Here is a 17,849-nt window from a genome sequence, read left to right on the forward strand (position 1 = left end):
ATTTTTACTATTTTCTAGATTGTAGAATAATAGCGAAGACATCCAAACTATGAAATGTAGACATGTAGTAAACAAACAAAGTGTTAAATCAAATATATTTGTGATTCTTAAAACATAGCTACCTTTTGCCTTGACAGGTTCGCACACTTGGCATTCTCTCAACCAGCTTCATGAGGTAGTCACCTGGAAAGCATTTCCATTAACAGTGTGTGCCTTGTTAAACCATTTTCTTCCTTCTCATTGCGTTTGAGCCAATCAGTTGTAAGGTGGGACAAGGTAGAGGTGGGTATACAGTAAGATAGCCCTATTTGCAAAAGACCAAGTCCATATTATGGGCAAGAACAGCTCAAATAAGCAAAGAGAACGACAGTCCACTACTACTTAAGACATGAAGATTAGTCAATAGGGAACATTAAGAACTTTGAAAAGTTTCTTCAAGTGGAGTCGCAAAACCATCAAGCACTATGATGAAACTGGCTCATGAGGACCACCACAGGAAATGAAGACCCAGAGTTACCTCTGCTGCAGATGATAAGTTCATTAGAGTTACCAGCCTCAGAAATTGCAGCCCAAATAAATGCTTCAGAGTTCAAGTAACAGACATCTCAATATCAACTGTTCAGAGGAGACTGCTTGAATCAGGCCTTCATGGTCTAATTTCTGCAAAGAAACCACTACTAAAGGACACCAATAAGAAGATTCTTTGCCCAAAAAAGTAACACGGGAAATGGACATTAGATCGGTGGAAATTTGTCCTTTGCTCTGATGAGTCCAATTTTGAGATTTTTGGTTCCAACCGCCATGTCTTTGTGAGACGAGAGTAGGTGAATGGATGATCTCCGCATGTGTGGTTTCCACCGTGAAGCATGGAGGAGGAGGTGTGATAGTGTCATGAGCAAAGCACCATCTGTGATTAATTTAGAATTCAAGGCACACTTAACCAGCATAGTTACCACAGCATTCTGCAGCGATACGCCATCCCATCTGGTTTGCGCTTAGTGGGACGATCATTAGTATTTCAACAGGACAATGACCTAAAACACACTTCCAGGCTGTGTAAGGGCTATTTGACCAAGGAGAGAGATGGTGCAGCATCAGCTGACCTGGCCTCCACAATCACCTGACCTCAACCCAATTGAGATGGTTTGGGATGAGTTGGACTTCAGAGTGGAGGAAAAGCAGTCAACAAGTAGTCAGCATTTGTGGGAACTTCTTCAAGACTGTAAGAAAAGCATTCCTCATGAAGCTGGTTGAGATAATGCCAAGAGTGTGCAAAGCTGTCATCAAGACAAAAGGGTGGCTACGTCGAAGAACACTTTTTAGTGCAATGTGTGTTTGTTGAAAAAAAATTAAATATGTGTTTTTTCATAGTTTTGATGTCTTCACTACTATTCTACAATGTAGAAAATAGTACAATTCCATTAGTAGATGTGTCCAAACTTTGACTGGTCCTGTATATTTCCACACTATGAGATTGGAATACTGTGAAATGGTGAAAACTATGATAGTGCCTTTTTAGCATAAGAGATGTTAGAAAAGATTGGCTGAAATTTCAGCCTGTTTTGGTGGGATGGAGTTTTGGCCTGCCTGGTGACATCACCATAAATGTGTTAATAGACCAATAAGAAAGAGAGCTGAAACCGTTCAGCCAATAATAGTTTGTTATCAGTTTTCCCTCCCCACTCAGACCACTCGCAGACAATCCTAGCAAAATTTTACTTGAGAAATTTAACTTTGCAAAAATCTATTTTTGTCTCTTTTTGAGCATTTTAATAGAAAACAATCACAGTAATGTAATTCATTTTTACCCAGAAATTATTTGAGATTGAGAAGGCTGCATTGGACCTTTTAAATCCTCCTTCAAACTCACTGCTCATCACACAAACATGATTTCTCAGGCCAAACCCTCTTCCACACGCTAAACACAGACATAGAAACAGTTCAGAGCATCCTCCTGAGTTCCATATGCTCAGTCCAGTCAGGCCATGGGTGTGTTAGTTATAGGGGCAGTGGTAGTCCATGTCTCAGCCTGGCTGCCCTCAGTTTCTCTACTTTGATTTTTGCTCTCAGGAGCTCCTCCTCCAGTTCCTGCTTCCTCTTTAGCCCCTCCCTCTTCTCCTCCAGGTATACGCCCATCTTTCTGTGATTGGTCATGATCTGCTCGTGCTCCTCCTTGGCCAGCTGAAGGGGACGGAGCCTGTCAGGGTCACAGCGGGGGTAGTGGTCATGAGGGTAAAGGTCACGTTGCAGTGGAACGGGTGAGGTGGAGAGGGGCAGGACGACAGAGGATGGGCAGGGAGAGAGGGAGCCGTCATAACCATGGACACTGCCCAAGTCCTCATCTTCCTCCTCCGCCCCCTCTCCTCCTAGCACCACCCCCACACGGGTGGAGAGGATGGTCAGGTCTGGCGGAGGCTTCACGTCCACGTCCTGGTCTAGCCTGACCACATCCTGGTCCAGCCTGACCACATCCTGGTCCAGCCTGACCACATCCTGGTCCAGGTGGTGGGTGACGGGGTTTGATGGGTAGTCTGGGAGGGAGGAGCTGCTGCCAGGTTGCTCCATGGGAGAGTCATGCTTATACATCACCCTACAGAGAGAATATGGAATAGAATACAGCTTTATTACTGTCTCATTCTACATCACCCTGCAGATTAACAGTAGAATACAGCTTTATTAATGTCTCATTATACATCACCCTACAGAGACAATATGGAATAGAATACAGTTTTATTACTGTCTCATTATACATCACCCTACAGAGACAATATGGAATAGAATACAGCTTTATTACTACAGCCATACATGTATAAGTGGCACTAGGTGGGGGGGGTATTGAGAGTATTCAATCAATCAAATGGATTTATAAAGCCCTTTACATCAGCCGATGTCACAAAGTGCTGTACAGAAACCCAGCCTAAAACCCCAAAACAACAAGAAATGCAGGTGTAGAAGACCAGCGTGTAGAAACACAACCGGGTCTTCGGGATGGTCAAAAACGCTCTTCTTAAAACCCTTTCATGACCATCATACTTTGCTAAAGAATGCATTCTCCTACTGTGGGCTAATACCTCTCCTACGTTTCAAATGTGAATTGACTAGATTGACTTTCTGCCTCTGAAAAGCAGGTTTGATAGACTCATCTCCACAACTCAAATATATTTTGAACTGGACAGAGTGAATGGGGTGATAGGTGTAAACGTGTGAGGTGCTGTTAACGCGACGTGTGAGGTGCTGTAAACGTGACGTGTGAGGTGCTGTAAACGTGACGTGAGGTGCCAAAACGTGACGTGTGAGGTGCTGTAAACGTGACGTGTGAGGTGCTGTAAAACGTGACGCGGTGAGGTGCTGTAAACGTGACGTGTGAGGTGCTGTAAACGCGACGTGTGAGGTGCTGTAAACGCGACATGTGAGGTGCTGTAAACGCGACGTGTGAGGTGCTGTAAACGCGACGTGTGAGGTGCTGTAAACGCCATGTGTGAGGTGCTGTAAACGTGACGTGTGAGGTGCTGTAAACGCGACGTGTGAGGTGCTGAAACGTGACGTGTGAGGTGCTGTAAACGTGACGTGAGGTGCTGTAAACGCGACGTGTGAGGTGCTGTAAACGCGACGTGTGAGGTGCTGTAAACGCGACGTGTGAGGTGCTGTAAACGCGATTGTGTGAGGTGCTGTAAACGCGACGTGTGAGGTGCTGTAAATGACGTGAGGTGCTGTAAATGTGACGTGTGAGGTGCAAACTCACATTTTATTTGTTGTCTCAGCAACTGGAACTATCATATAATAATAAATTATACACTGAGTATACAAAAACATTAAGAACAAATGCTCTTTCCATGACAGACTAACCAGGTGAGATGAAAACTATGATACCTTATTGATGTCATTTTTAAAAATCTGTCTGAAATCAGTGTAGATGAAAAGGGGGAGGAGAAAGGTTAAAGGGGGATTTTAAGCCTTGAGACAATTGAGAATGTGTGCCATTCAGAGGATGAATGGGCAAGACATAAAATGTAAGAACCTTTAAACAGGGTATGGTAGTAGGTGCCAGGTGCACCTGTACGTGTCAAGAACTGCAATGCTGCTGGGTTTTTCACATTCAACAGTTTCCCGTGTATCAATAATGGTCCAGCACCCAAAGACATCCAGTCAACCAGACACAACTATGGTCCATAATCCCTGTGGAACACCTTGTAGAGCCCATGCCCTGACGAATTGAGGTTGTTCTGAGGTCAAGAGTGTGAGCATGAGGAGTGTGTATGTGTGCATGTGTAAACTGATTGAGGTTAGCTCTGTGTTCAGTTCACAGAGCAACCCCTCCCTAATAGAGTTCTACAGAGCAGCCCCTCCCCTATAATTACTAGTAGAGCTCCACAGAGCAGCCCCTCCCTCTCGTTACTAGTAGAGCCAAATCCACATAGCATCCCCTCCCCCTCTAGTAGAACAGCTCTCCCCTCTCCTCTAGTTACAAGTAGAGCAGCCCCTCCCCTCTAATTACTAGTAGAGCTCTACAGAGAAACCCCTCCCCTCTAGTTACTAGTAGAGCTCTACAGATCAGCCCCTCCTTCTCTAGTAGAGTGCAAACCCTCCCTCTAATTACTAGTATAGCAGCCCCTCACCTCTGAGCTGTACAGAGCAGCCTGTGTGTGTGTGTGTGTGTGTGTGTGTGTGTGTGTGTGTGTGTGTGTGTGTGTGTGTGTGTGTGTGTGTGTGTGTCTCACCTGTGCATCGTCGCTGGGTCTTTATCATGGTGAATAGCTCCGTGACGGAAAAGGTGAGGTATCATCTCCATCACTCTCCTGGTTGGTTCAGATATACTTCCTCTGTACTCTGGCTGGGCGTGTCTCCGTTGCATCACTTCCTGTTTGGCCGACTCCTTCAGCCTCTTGTAGAGGGTGCGTAGGCCCTGGGCAGTGCGGGGGGGCCTGTCCCCCCCCAGGACGTTGTACTGATCAGACACTGTGTCCCAGCACTTGTTCTTGTCCACGATGACAGCGTGCTTGTTGGTGTGCTCCTCCAGGATGAGAATGTGTGGGCGGACCAGCTTCAGCAGGTCCAGTTTCTCAGACAGGGTGAAGTTGGAGGAGCGAGCCTTACCCACCATACTGGACGACATGTAGACGGAGCCAGACGCCATCTTAGAACATAGCCCAGGGAACCAGACTGGACCGAGCCAGGCCTAGACACCAGCACTAACTCAACACAATATCTTGTTTCTTTTCCTCTCCTTCTTTTGAGATTTGGTCTGGTTCTCTACCTCCCTTTTCTTTCTGTTGTGATGAGGCTCAGGCTAATACTGGTTTAACTCTCACTCACTCTCTTCCTTGTCCCTCTTCTTTCTCCCCCGTCATGGATTCTCAATCAAACAGTCTGTCTAACGCATGTACTCTCTCTCATCCGAGTCTTCTCTGCTCTGTGTTACACAACACACACGGGCAACAATAAGAATCAGGCTTAACTAGGCCAGCCTCGTTTAGGCCCCCGCCTACCGCGGAGGGCTTTGGGTGAATTCCTCCCAGCTTAGGCTGACGCAGGCTAAAGCCTTAAACCCAGCCCGACCTACTTACAGCCCGGTCTCTCTAAACCTCAAACCAGCGCTCGTTCTACCTGCTATACACCAAATACTAACATACGGGGGAGTGTGTAGCTTACATGGGGAAATACCGATGAAATTGTAAAGATGCATTTTTCTTTATTCTTATTTCCGTTTAACTAGAAAAGAGGAAACGGCGCTGGTTTAACTGGAGCGGTGTGCGCGCAGCGCGAGTCCGTGAATGCGCGATTATTATTTTTTACACAAAGGAAAATCAGAGCTGCTTCTCAAAGAGAAACACACGAATCATCCGCCGACGGGAACATCAGAATGAGGGGAAAACTAGTGAAAAGCTAAAGAGAGAGGAAATGCGGAGAAAGGAGAGACAGACAGAGGCACTAGTTGCTCTGAGAGGGAGGGAGGGGATAGAGCGCGTGTGCTCACTGATCCCAGGCACAGCTCTAATCTGCCTCGCTGCCGCTGCACTACCCACGCTCATTTGCATAATGCTGGACCTGCTGTCATTAAAACATAGGCTTGTTACAGTTGGCTAGGCTTCATTCAGTGTGTGTTTGTTTCCCTGAAGCCCAAGCCAGAGCATCAAATAAATCCCTGCCAGTCCTAAATGGATAGACTAAATGTCCCTCACCTTAGAAAGGCCATTTCAGTTTGCTGCATTTCCTTTCTAAAGCAGCATATACATGATCTTGGTTTCAAGGAAAAATTCTAACCACAAATAGGTGTTAAGTGGCATAAAATATTCTGGCACACGTGAGGGTTTGCAAATAAAAAATAATTTAATTTGTAGTCATAACTAAAATACACCAACGAGTATCGGCTAAGGCCTAAATCAGACTGACAAAAATTAACAGCTTTTTAAGTGAGCCTGTGGGTCTGAGAGCTGGCGCTCCAATACCGTTTTGCCAGACAGTAGCAGAGTAAACAGTCTATGGTTAGGGTGGCTGGAGTCTTTGGCAATTTTTCAGGCCTTCCTCTGATATAGAGGTCCTGGATGGTAGGGAGCATGGCCCCAGTGATGCACTGGGTTGCCGCACCAACCTCTGTAGTGCTTTGTGGTTAAGTTGCAGAGGGAGGGGTTCAGTCCAAGGTTTCAGTCCCAGGGTCCCTAGCTTGGTGAGGAGCTTGGAGGGGGACTACGGTGTTGAACACTGAGCTGTAGTCTATGAACAGCATTGTCAGTTATTTCCCCTCCAGGTGGAAGGGCAGTGTGAAGTGCAAGATTGCATCATCTGTGGATCTGTTGGGATGGTATGTGAATTGGAGTGGGTGTAGGGTGTCTGTGATGATGGTGTTGATGTGTGTCATGACCAGCCTTGGACTTCATAATTACAGATGTGAGTGCCACAAGACTACAGTCATTTAGGCAGGTTACCTTGGAGATCTCAGAAACAGGGACAATGGTGGTCAGCTTGAAACATGTTGACATTCCAGTCTGGGACAAGGAGAGATTGAACATTTCTGTTAAGACACTTGCCAGCTGGTCAGCGCATGCTTTGATGAACACGCTCTGGTATTCCGGCCTTGTGATTGTGAACCTGTTTAAACATTTTACTCACATCGGCTACGGAGAGCGAGATCTCAGTCATCTGGAAAAACAGGGGCTTTCACGGAAGGCATGGAGCTCGTTTGGGAGTTCTGCATCGCTAGGCAACTCATGGCTGTTTCCCTAGGTAATGTGTTATCGGGTGCAAGCCCTGCCAAATATGACGACGTCGGAGCCGATGCAATAGATTCCACCGTCCTCCTATATTGTCCTTTGCATGTTTGATGTCTTGTCGGAGGTCGTAGCATCTTTTCCTATCTTTTTACATCAAGGACCACATTGGAAATAACCCAAAGGTTAAATCTAGACTTGGTTTCCTCTATCGTAATCACTCATCTTTCACCCAGCTGCCAAACTAACCCTGATTCAGATGACCATCTTACTCATGCTAGACTACAGAGATGTCATTTATAGATCGGCAGGTAAAGGTACTCTCGAGCAGCTAGATGTTCTTTACCAGTCGGCCAACAATGCTCCTTATAGGACACATCCCGGCACTTTGTAAACTGGCAGTCTCTGTATATCCAGTGCAAGGCCCACTGGTTGATGCTTATTTATAAAACCCTCTTAGCCCTCACTTGCCCCATCTGAGATACCTACAGCAACCCTACCGAGTGGTGCAGCGATCTAAGGTACTGCATCTCAGTGCTAGAGGCGTCACTACAGAGCCTGGTTCGATCCCAGGCTGTATCACAACTGGCCGTGGTCAAGAATCCCATAGGGGCGGCGCACAAATTGGTCCAGTGTCGTCCGGGTTAGGGGAGGGTTTGTCGGGGTAAGCCATCATTGTAAAATATGAATTTGTTCTTAACTGACTAGTTAAATAAAGGTAAATAAAACAATAGAAATAACACTCGTTCTGCCAGTCACATTCTGATAACGGTCCCCAAAGCACGCACATCCCTGGGTCACTGCTCTTTTCAGTTCGCTGCAGCTAGCGACTGGAACAAGCTGCAAAACACACTCAAACTGGAAAGTTTAGCCCTTTTGCCTCTTGCTAAGCCGCCATTGTAAATAAGTATACAGTGCCTTCAGAAAGTATTCAGACCCTTGACTCTTTCCACATTTTGTTATGTTAGCCTTAATTTAAAATGGATTAAATCACTTTTTTTTCTCCTCATCAATCTCCACACAATACCCCATAATGACAAAGCAAAAACAGGTTTTTAGAATATTACAATTATTACATTTACATAAGTATTCAGACCCTTTACTCAGTACTTTGTTGAAGCACCTTTGGCAGCGATTACAGCCTCAAGTCTTCTTGGGTATGACGCTACAAGCTTGGCACACCTGTATTTTTTCTCTGCAGATCCTCTCTCAAGCTCTGTCAGGTTAGATGGGGAACGTTGCTGCACAGTTATTTTCAAGTCTCTCCAGAGATGTTTGATCAGTTTCAAGTCCGGGCTCTGGCTGGGCCACTCAAGGACATTCAGAGACTTGTCCCAAAGTCACTGATGCATTGTCTTGGCTTTGTGCTTAGGTCGTTGTCCTGTTGGAAGGTGAACCTTCACCCCAGTCTGACGTCCTGAGAGCTCTGGAGCAGGTTTTCAACAAGGACCTCTGTACTTTGCTCCGTTCACCTTTGCCTCGATCCTGACTAGTCTCCCAGTCCCTGCCGTTGAAAAACATCCCCACAGCATGATGCTGCCACCATAATGCTTCACTGGAGATGGTGCCAGGTATCTTCCAGACGTGACACTTGGCATTCAGGCCAATGAGTTACATTTTGGTTTCATCAGATCAGAGAATCTTGTTTCTCATGGTCTGAGAATCTCTAGTTGCCTTTTGGCAAACTTCAAACAGGCTGTCATGTGCCTTTTACTGAGGAGTGGCTTCCGTCTGGCCACTCTACCATAGATAACTGATTGGTGGAGTGCTGCAGAGATGGTTGTCCTTCTGGAAGGTTCTCCCATCTCCACAGAAGAACTCTGGAGCTCTATCAGAGTGACCATCGGGTTCTTGGTCCCCTCCCTGACCAAAGCCCTTCTTCCCCAATTGCTCAGTTTGGCCGAGTGGCCAGCTCTCGGAAGAGTCCAAACTTCTTCCATTTAAGAATGATGGAGGCCACTGTGTACTTGGGGACCTTCGATGCTCCAGAAATGTTTTGGTACCCTTTCTCTAGAACTGTGCCTCGACACAATCCTGTCTCGGAGCTCTACGGACAATTCCTTTGACTGTGGACCTTACATAGACAGGTGTGTGCCTTTCTAAATCATGTTCAAACAACTGAATTTACCACAGGTGGACTCCAAGTTGTAGAAACATCTCAAGGATGCTCAATGGAAACAGGATGCACCTGAGCTCAATTTCAAATCTCATAGCAAAGGTATGAATACTTATGTAAATAAGGTATCGGTTTTAAATTTTGTATAAATTTTTAAAATTTTGAAAAAACCTGTTTTCGGTTTGTCATTATGGGGTATTGTGTGTAGATTGCTGAGGATTTGTTTTTATTTAATCCATTTTAGAATAAGGCTGTAACGTAACAAAGTGCGGAAAAAGTCAAGGAGTCTGAATACTTTCTGAAGGCACTGTATGTTCTTAATTGACTTGCCTGCTTAAATAAAAAATATCCCTATTTTAATAGGAAAAATACAGTTCCTACCCGTGCCTCACCATTTTTGGGTCTTAAACTCAATCGTTAACCTATACAAAATCCCAGCATCTTTCAAACAATGTTTCAGAACATCAGCAGTGAAATGGAAACAATATATGCTACATAGTTAATATACTGCATTTCTTATGGCACACAAAATGTTCCTGACTATTCTTACCATCATCGTTGGTTTGTAGTAACTTTGTTGCTTTATAAATCTGTGATTTTCATCACCAGAATTTCTGCTTTTGACATGGAGAGTAAATCCAAAGCTTACCAGAAGTACTGCTCCACATTTAAATGCATTAGATCTACACCAGGAATACCTGGTTTCAATGGCAACCATTTACTGTGCCACCACCACAACCCACCCCACCTCCCATCCTCCCATGTCTGACTCACCAGCTGGGTCTCCAGTGTTCTCCTCTGTAAAGGAAGGGTCTTCAGGCTCTAGCTCGTTCTTCTTACTGTCTGCTGCACCTAGCACCTGGCTAGAGCTCTGGACAGGCCTGGGGCTTGGGGGCTGCTCTTAGCCAGGTTGAAGGCCTTCACAGGCAGGGCAAGGGGCAGTGCAGGGGCTGAGAGGCTCCTCTGGACCTGCAAGGAAGGAGAACTGTTAGATAGGTCTGAGAATGTCCACATGTCGCAATATGAGTGAAACCCTTTACACAGTCTTGGATGAAGTCAAATCAATTCAAATGTTATTTGTCATATGCTTCGTAAACAACAGGTCTAGATGAACAGTGAAATGCTTACTTACTTCACATCAGAGAAATAATAGAAAAAAATCATAATAAAATAATAGATACACAATGAGTATCGAGAAGTTGACAAAAAAAATAATTTTGTTAACCAACACCCCCTGACTAGCTCTGACTTTGCTGATAGCTACTTTCAGGAAAAATGTACTTACTATGACTGAGATGTGTGGTTGTTCCACCTACCTATCTTAAGATGGATGCACTAACTAAGTAGCTCTGGATAAGAGTGTCTGCTAAATGACTACAATGTAAATGTAAACCATTGAATTGTTTTTTTAAACAAACTATTTAGCAGTCTTATGGCTTGGGGCTAGAAGCTGTACAGGGTCCTGTTGGTGCATTGGTAGTGCTTGCCGTACGGTAGCAGAGAGAACAGCCGATGTTCTGGGTGGCTGGAGTCTGAACATTTTTCAGGCCTTCCTCTGACACCGGCTGGCATAGAGATCCTTGATGGCAGGGAGCTTGGCCCCAGAGATGTACTGGGTCGTATGCACTACCCTCTGTATGTAGTGCCATGCGGTTGGATGCCAAGCATTTGCCATACCAAGTGGTGATGCAGCCCCTCCACCACAGCCCTGTCGATATGAATGTGGGTGTGCTCGGCCCTCCGTTTCCTGTTGTCTACCATCAGCTCCTTTGTATTGCTGACATTGAGGGAGAGGTTGTTGACTCTGACCTCCTCCCTATAGGATGTCTCATTGTTGTCGTTGATCAGGCCTACCGTTATGTCATTGGCAAACTTAATGGTGTTGGAGTCGTGCGCACCCACACAGTCGTGGGTGAACAGGAAGTACAGAAGTGGACTAAGCACGCACCCCTGAGGGGCCCCCATATTGAGGGTGAGCATGGAGGATGTTGTTGCCTACCCTCACCATCTGGGAGCAACCTGACAGGAAGTCCAGGATCCAGTTGCCAAGGGAGATGTTCAGTCCCAGGGTCTTTACCTTAGTGATGAGCATGGAGAGCACTATGTTGTTAAACGCTGAGATTTAGTCAATGAACAGCCTTCTCACATAGGTGTTCCTTTTGTCCAAGTGGGTAAGGGCAGTGTGGAGTGCAATACAGATTGTGTCATCTGTGGATCTGTTGGCGAGGTATGCGAACTGGAGTGGATCCAGGGTGTCTGGGATGATGGTATTGATGTGAGCCATGTGAGCATTTCATGACTACAGATGCTACATGGCAATAGTCATTTAGATAGGTCACCTTGGTGTTCTTGGGCACAGGGTCTATGATGGTCTGCTTGAAACATGTAGGTATTACAGACTGGGTCAGGAAGAGGTTGAAAATGTCAGTTTAGACACTTCCCAGCTGGTCAGTGCATGCACGGAGTACGCGTCCTGGTAATCTGTCTGGCCCTGCGGCCTTGTGAATGTTCATTTGTTAAAGGTCTTACTCACATCGGCTAGAGAGAGAAGTAGCTCCAATATGACTCCTATGCTTAGTTGCTTAATTACTACAATAGTAATAGGGGTCACATTTGTGGCTAAGGATGAAAGTGAAGTGGACCGTGTGTTCACCTTGTAGAGCACGTTCCCCGGGGAGAGTTTAGGGGCCAGAGGCTCCGGTTCAAGCAGAGTACCCACAGGGGCATCAGGAGGACCAGCCAGGGAGGCTCCAGGAGGGACGAACCGGGGCTTCTTCGCCATGTTACCAAAGACCTGGCTGGGGGCCCCTGAGCAACGCATCCTGTCTGAGTGAGGGGGTGTTTGTAATTTTTGATTTAATCATTTCACATTTATAAGAGGGCTTATGGGTAGCCAACCCTGAGCCCCCCTGGAGAACAAGTACTAGTGGTCCTGGGTATGGAGGCTTTTGTTCCCTACTGTAACACCTTATTCAGCTAGCTAACTAGCTAATCAATGTTCTAGTAAGCAGCTGATTAGTAAAAGGCAGCTAGTTAAATAACAGAATTACACAACAGCTATATATTACTTCCATTCAGTGTACATGGCCCTTGAATAGTTATTTCAGATCAATGAGATGTATGGGTTTATACCAATGATGAGTTTATACACGTCATTGTTGGTTCAGATAGACACATTACGTTAACTGTTGGCTTACGTTAGTGTAGCTAGTTAGCCCAAATTAGTTGAGCTACCTTGAACACTTCAACATTTTCATCTCATCGTCTATAACAACCAACTAGCTTGTGACAATATGTTGGAAAGATAACATAAGGCATAAATGTGTGTTTCATACATACTTGTTTAGTCAAGCAAGCCTCTGCTTTACAGTTAGTTACAAGAAAACAATGATACACAACTCTTCAGAGACGAATTCTCCCGCTAAAGTGGCGTAAACTGCTATTGGCTACGTGTTACGTAGAGGGGCGGAGTCTAGTGTTATTGAGTGCACTCGTTTTCTACTCCCGCGCCCCCAAACGATGGCGTTTGCTCTCGTTCGGTCGTTTTGCGACAAGAAACACGATCTGCCACTGTCAGCCGGTGTCGTGCCGGTAGAGGTAAAACGAGTGTACATTTAGATATCTAAATAATCTGATTTTCGCCAGATGAGTCCAAGGTTAACTTCACCGATTTACGATAATAGCCTGCCTGCCCTACAGTAGGCCATTCAGACTCATTTATGAAACTGATCGATATTGATTGCATGGATATTTGTGTTATAAAATGTCACGTCAATTTGAAGGAGTTTGCGGAATTAAATGATGATTCCGAATGAGATGTCATCTGTCATGGACTGAGCGCGGGTGGTAAGTAAACAACTCTAGAGAATAAAAGTCTAATAAATGGTCAAATAAATTCCATCCTGACAAGCATTTCTGCTAAATCACACACATTGCAAAAAAGCAGGTACTGGTCAGAAGGTTGCTTGCATGCAGAATTAATATTCAACATCGCAGAATACAGAAGTTTTACTGAAATGCATAAACTGCTATTGAGTTACAGTAGAGTTTATATTTTCCATATTATCATAATGCATGATATTAAAAATGCATATTGAAAGCACATAGTCGATGGCCATGGTATAAGTAGTGGGCTGTAGTAGGCTAGAGATCTAGGCTTTATATCCTATGGTGTTGCTGACACGTGGTGGCGATGTCATCATCATAACTATGATATCTCTTTGTTTATTGTTTATTTGGTTGACATCTCCCTCTCTCATCTCTCTCTCTCAATTCAATTTAAATTCAATTTAAGGGCTTTATTGGCATGGGACCAATATGCTTACATTGCCAAAGCAAGTGAAATAGATAATAAACAAAAGTGAAATAAACAATAAAAAAATAACAGTAAACATTACTGTTCCAAAATAATTCCAAAATAAAAAAATAATGAAGACATTTCAAATGTCATATAATGTAATATACAGTGTTGTAATGATGTGAAAATAGTTAAAGTATAAAAAGGAAAATAAATAAACATAAATACAGGTTGTATTTACAATGATGTTTGTTCTTCACTGGTTGCCCTTTTCTTGTGGACGCTTTTCTTGTGGCAACAGGTCACTCGTCACAAGTCTTGATGCTTTGATTGCACACTGTGGTATTTCACCCAATAGATATAGGAGTTTATCAAAATTTGATTTGTTTTCGAATTCTTTGTGAGTCTTTGTAATCTGAGGGAAATATGTGTCTCTAATATCTCTCACTCACTCACTCACTCACTCACTCACTCACTCACTCACTCTTTCGGGGTTGCTTTTTGATTTCTGATGTGGGGTAAGAGTGCAGTGGGGATGTTGTCATGGAGTCTGTAATCCAATCAGAGAAGATGGGAGCGTAATCCATTATAATCCCACATCCAAAGAGACAGAGAGGGAAAGGGATGAGGAGAAAACATGTTTGTAGATACACATCTTCCTGTTTGAATGGAACTGCCTTTAATGTGCTTGTTGCTTCATCAGGACCCCCTGTAAGAACATAATGATTCATCCCAAGGGATGTATCCTGACAAAATGTATGAATAAAACAAATAGATAAATCAGAATTACTTACAGTAGGCCTAGTCTTCCTTTCATCACTTGCTCTTAACGTGTGTGTGTGTGTGTGTGTGTGTATGTGTGTGTGTGTGTGTAACTCTGTCTGTCTGCGGTCTCGTCCAGCAGCTGGCTGCATGGGCAGAGGATCCCTGTTGCTATGGAGACCTAGGGTAAACTACAGAGACAGGAGAGAGAAGAAGAGGAGGAGAGAGGTCCAAAGAGGAAGAAAGGACTGAGGGAAGAGAAGGAGAGTCATAGAGAGTCTCAGGTAAGGGTCAGTGTATTCTGTAAAATAGAATGCCAGTAGAATGGAGAGTCATAGGGGCTCAAAAACGGAGAAACCAGGAACATTGAGGAGGAAGTTAACACTGCTGTATGCTGCTGTATGGGTGTCTGGCTGTTTTTGCTCTGCATGGATCTGTGTGTCTGTGTGTGCTGTAGGATGGGTTATGACCTGGAGAGGTTTGTGGGGTACGTGAACGAGGGGCTTCTGTGCTGTGTGTGTCGGGATGTGTTGGAGCGCCCCCTCCAGGCCCCTTGTGAACATGCCTACTGCGACGCCTGCATCAGCTCCTGGCTCATACACCACCACTCCTGCCCTGAGGACAGACTTCCACTGGACATCAGCACTCTGAGACCACTGCACAGGTACACACGCTCACACAGAAACACCCACGCAGACACATACACGCTCACACAGAAACACTCACACAGAAACACCCACGCAGACACATACACACAGAAACATACACACAGAAACATACACACACTATAATATGGTTATTCTAACAACCACTGTCTGGTCTGGTCTGTGTTAGGTACATGCGTAATGACCTGTCTAGGCTCCAGATCCGTTGTGTTAACTCTGGCCAGGGCTGTGATGCCGTCTGCTGCCTGGAGACACTTCACACACACGAGGACCAGTGTCCATTCACCTTCATATCCTGCTCCTCCACAGGTACTACAGCTCTGTGTGTATTACAGTCAGTGGAGGCTGCTGAGGGGAGGACGGCTCATAATAATGCCTGGAATGGATTCAATGGAATGGTAACAAACATGTGGTTTCCATGTGGTTGATACCATTTCATTGACTCCATTCCATCCTCGCCTCAGCAGCCTCCACTGATTACAGTGTATTACAATACAGAGAGTGTGTGTGTATGTAAGTGTATTAGAGAAATGTATAGTATACTACATGGAAGTGTGTTTAGTTTAGACGGAGCATAAATTATATACCACCTGTGTGAGGGGAGCAGGTGGTAGACCAGTTGTCATGGTGACATCATACGGAGCCCAGCTGGGATGAACAATGACCTTAGCTCCAGGTAGCAGTTGCTCTACAGATCTAGGATCATCTTACCTTAACCAAATCCCAACCTTTACGATTATGGGTGAAATGAAAATAAAAGACCCTAGATCTGTATTGGGGAGACATCCAACTACTCAGGAAGGGATCCCACCTACATTTTTAATGTGAAACATCCCCCAGAGGATGAGCGCCAATGCAACATATGGGGGGGTATTGGGTGAACTCTCACGTGTCTGTGACCTGTTGTTGGCAGGTGAAGACTACATATGTTACCAGTGCGGTAGGTATCAGGGTGTTTGCATTTGTGTGGTATTGGATTGTGTTTCATTCATTTGCATGATTGAAAACATAAGTTCTTATCCTTCAATCTTCCTTTGAACTTTTGCTACTGCCTCTCTGAGGGGTGGAGTGCTTGAGTGCCATGCAGTGCAGTGGAGTGGGGTAGAGGAAGGTGGAGTGGGGTAGAGGAAGGCGGAGCGGGGTAGAGGAAGGCTGAGCAGGGTAGAGGAAGGTGGAGCGGGGTAGAGGAAGGTGGAGCGGGGTAGAGGAAGGTGGAGCGGGGTAGAGGAAGGCGGAGCGGGGTAGAGGAAGGCGGAGCGGGGTAGAGGAAGGCGGAGCGGGGTAGAGGAAGGCGGAGCGGGGTAGAGGAAGGCGGAGTGGGGTAGAGGAAGGCGGAGCGGGGTAGAGGAAGGCGGAGCGGGGTAGAGGAAGGCGGAGCGGGGTAGAGGAAGGCGGAGCGGGGTAGAGGAAGGCGGAGCGGGGTAGAGGAAGGCGGAGCGGGGTAGAGGAAGGCGGAGCGGGGTAGAGGAAGGCGGAGTGGGGTAGAGGAAGGCGGAGTGGGGTAGAGGAAGGCGGAGCGGGGTAGAGGAAGGCGGAGCGGGGTAGAGGAAGGCGGAGAGGGGTAGAGGAAGGCGGAGTGGGGTAGAGGAAGGGGTTGGGGTGAGAAAGACAGTGTGAGACTTTCAGTAGGTCTCAAGTGTTGCTCTCTAACTTAGTCTTTCTGTTACTTTCTGTATCCCTCTCCTTAACTCCTCTTTCCTCTCTCCACCTCCCCAGGTTGTCCGGTGCAGGTGGAGAGGAGGGGTCTAGAGTCTCACCTGTTAGAGTGTGAGTTCCGCAGCAGGGCGTGTCCTAGCTGCTGTGGCCACACCCTCCTCTCTGTAGACCAATCACAGCACAACTGTGTTGCGGAGCTACGAACAGAATTGGAGCTGCTCAGGTTTGTGTGTTTGAGGTGATGGATTGAGATATATTAGGATGTTATATCTGTGTCGTTCTTAACAAATCCTTGACAAAGCTGTGCCAATATTTACAATATTTTAGAACCTCAAGGGCGATGTCATTGCTTTTATACATTGGATATTGTGATTCATTGTGACACATGCGTGTGTTTGTGTGTGTTGCAGGGCAGAGATGTTGGATAAGGTGGAGGAGGTGAGGCGTGAGATGGAGTCGAGGCTGGACTCTCAGAGGAGACACATGGTGCAGAAAGAGTCTCTGCTGAAGAGCGAGGTGGAGGACCTCAAGGTGACACACACATATAATATGTACTACCTATAGGAATGTGTGTGTGTGTGTGTTATGACACATCCTTGTGTGTGTTTGTAGGGCCAGGTGTCGAGGTGATGTGTGATGTGCGGGCTCTCTTGGGGGCAGAGCGCCTGCGGAGACAGGAGCTGGCAGAAGCGGATCTAGAGAAGAGGGAGCTACTGGAGATGCTCCGGAGCCTGCAGCCATGCAGGGGCCAGCGGAACAGAGACGAGCCAATCAGAGGACTGCATCAAGAAGATGGGACAATTAGGAGCCAGCTTCAAGTAGAACACCCAACCAGGGGCTTGCTGAGGGCAGGGCCAACACAGGCTTCTACCCAATCACTACCCTCGGCTTTGCCTATTCCAGCCTTATACCCGCCTACCTCCCCACAGCCAGGGGAGGGGTCACGCATGGCCCGCCCCCGCAGCCTTACCCTCGACTGCATCAAGAGCAGAGAGGTCACCGTCATCTGAGGGGCCATTCCTAATGTTACTGGGTTATGTTCAGTAGGCACAAATGAGAGAAAATGCTTTAACTTCCTCAATTCCTTCTTCATTTAACAGTCTCAAAACATTTTTATCTGGTGTGGCATCCCTGACGCACCCTTGATG

General features: G+C 46.0%; 2 protein-coding genes across 3 annotated transcripts; one reads left to right on the forward strand and one right to left on the reverse strand.

Annotated features, from left to right (window-relative positions):
- Positions 1–1,910: 1,910 nt before the first annotated feature.
- Positions 1,911–5,393, reverse strand: LOC127919511 (fibrinogen silencer-binding protein-like). Its single transcript, XM_052503159.1, has 2 exons — positions 4,719–5,393; positions 1,911–2,590 (listed from the first exon to the last, which is right to left on the reverse strand). Exons 1-2 carry the CDS (start codon positions 5,132–5,134, stop codon positions 1,999–2,001), a joined length of 1,008 nt encoding a protein of 335 aa, XP_052359119.1. The 5' UTR covers positions 5,135–5,393; the 3' UTR covers positions 1,911–1,998.
- A 7,538-nt stretch (positions 5,394–12,931) lies between these two features.
- LOC118373889 (E3 ubiquitin-protein ligase NRDP1-like) lies at positions 12,932–17,826 on the forward strand. 2 transcript variants are annotated; one of them, XM_035760163.2, is made up of 7 exons: positions 12,932–13,167; positions 14,520–14,664; positions 14,838–15,044; positions 15,215–15,354; positions 16,762–16,924; positions 17,112–17,232; positions 17,362–17,826. In XM_035760163.2, exons 3-7 carry the CDS (start codon positions 14,839–14,841, stop codon positions 17,398–17,400), a joined length of 669 nt encoding a protein of 222 aa, XP_035616056.2. In that variant the 5' UTR covers positions 12,932–13,167; positions 14,520–14,664; position 14,838; the 3' UTR covers positions 17,401–17,826. The 2 variants fall into 2 exon arrangements, with proteins under 2 accessions (XP_035616056.2, XP_035616057.2); XM_035760164.2 differs by having other exon boundaries at positions 14,523–14,664.
- Positions 17,827–17,849: the final 23 nt, after the last annotated feature.

Source organism: Oncorhynchus keta, unplaced genomic scaffold (genome assembly GCF_023373465.1).
Source record: "Oncorhynchus keta strain PuntledgeMale-10-30-2019 unplaced genomic scaffold, Oket_V2 Un_contig_1684_pilon_pilon, whole genome shotgun sequence".
NCBI classification, from domain to species: domain Eukaryota; kingdom Metazoa; phylum Chordata; class Actinopteri; order Salmoniformes; family Salmonidae; genus Oncorhynchus; species Oncorhynchus keta.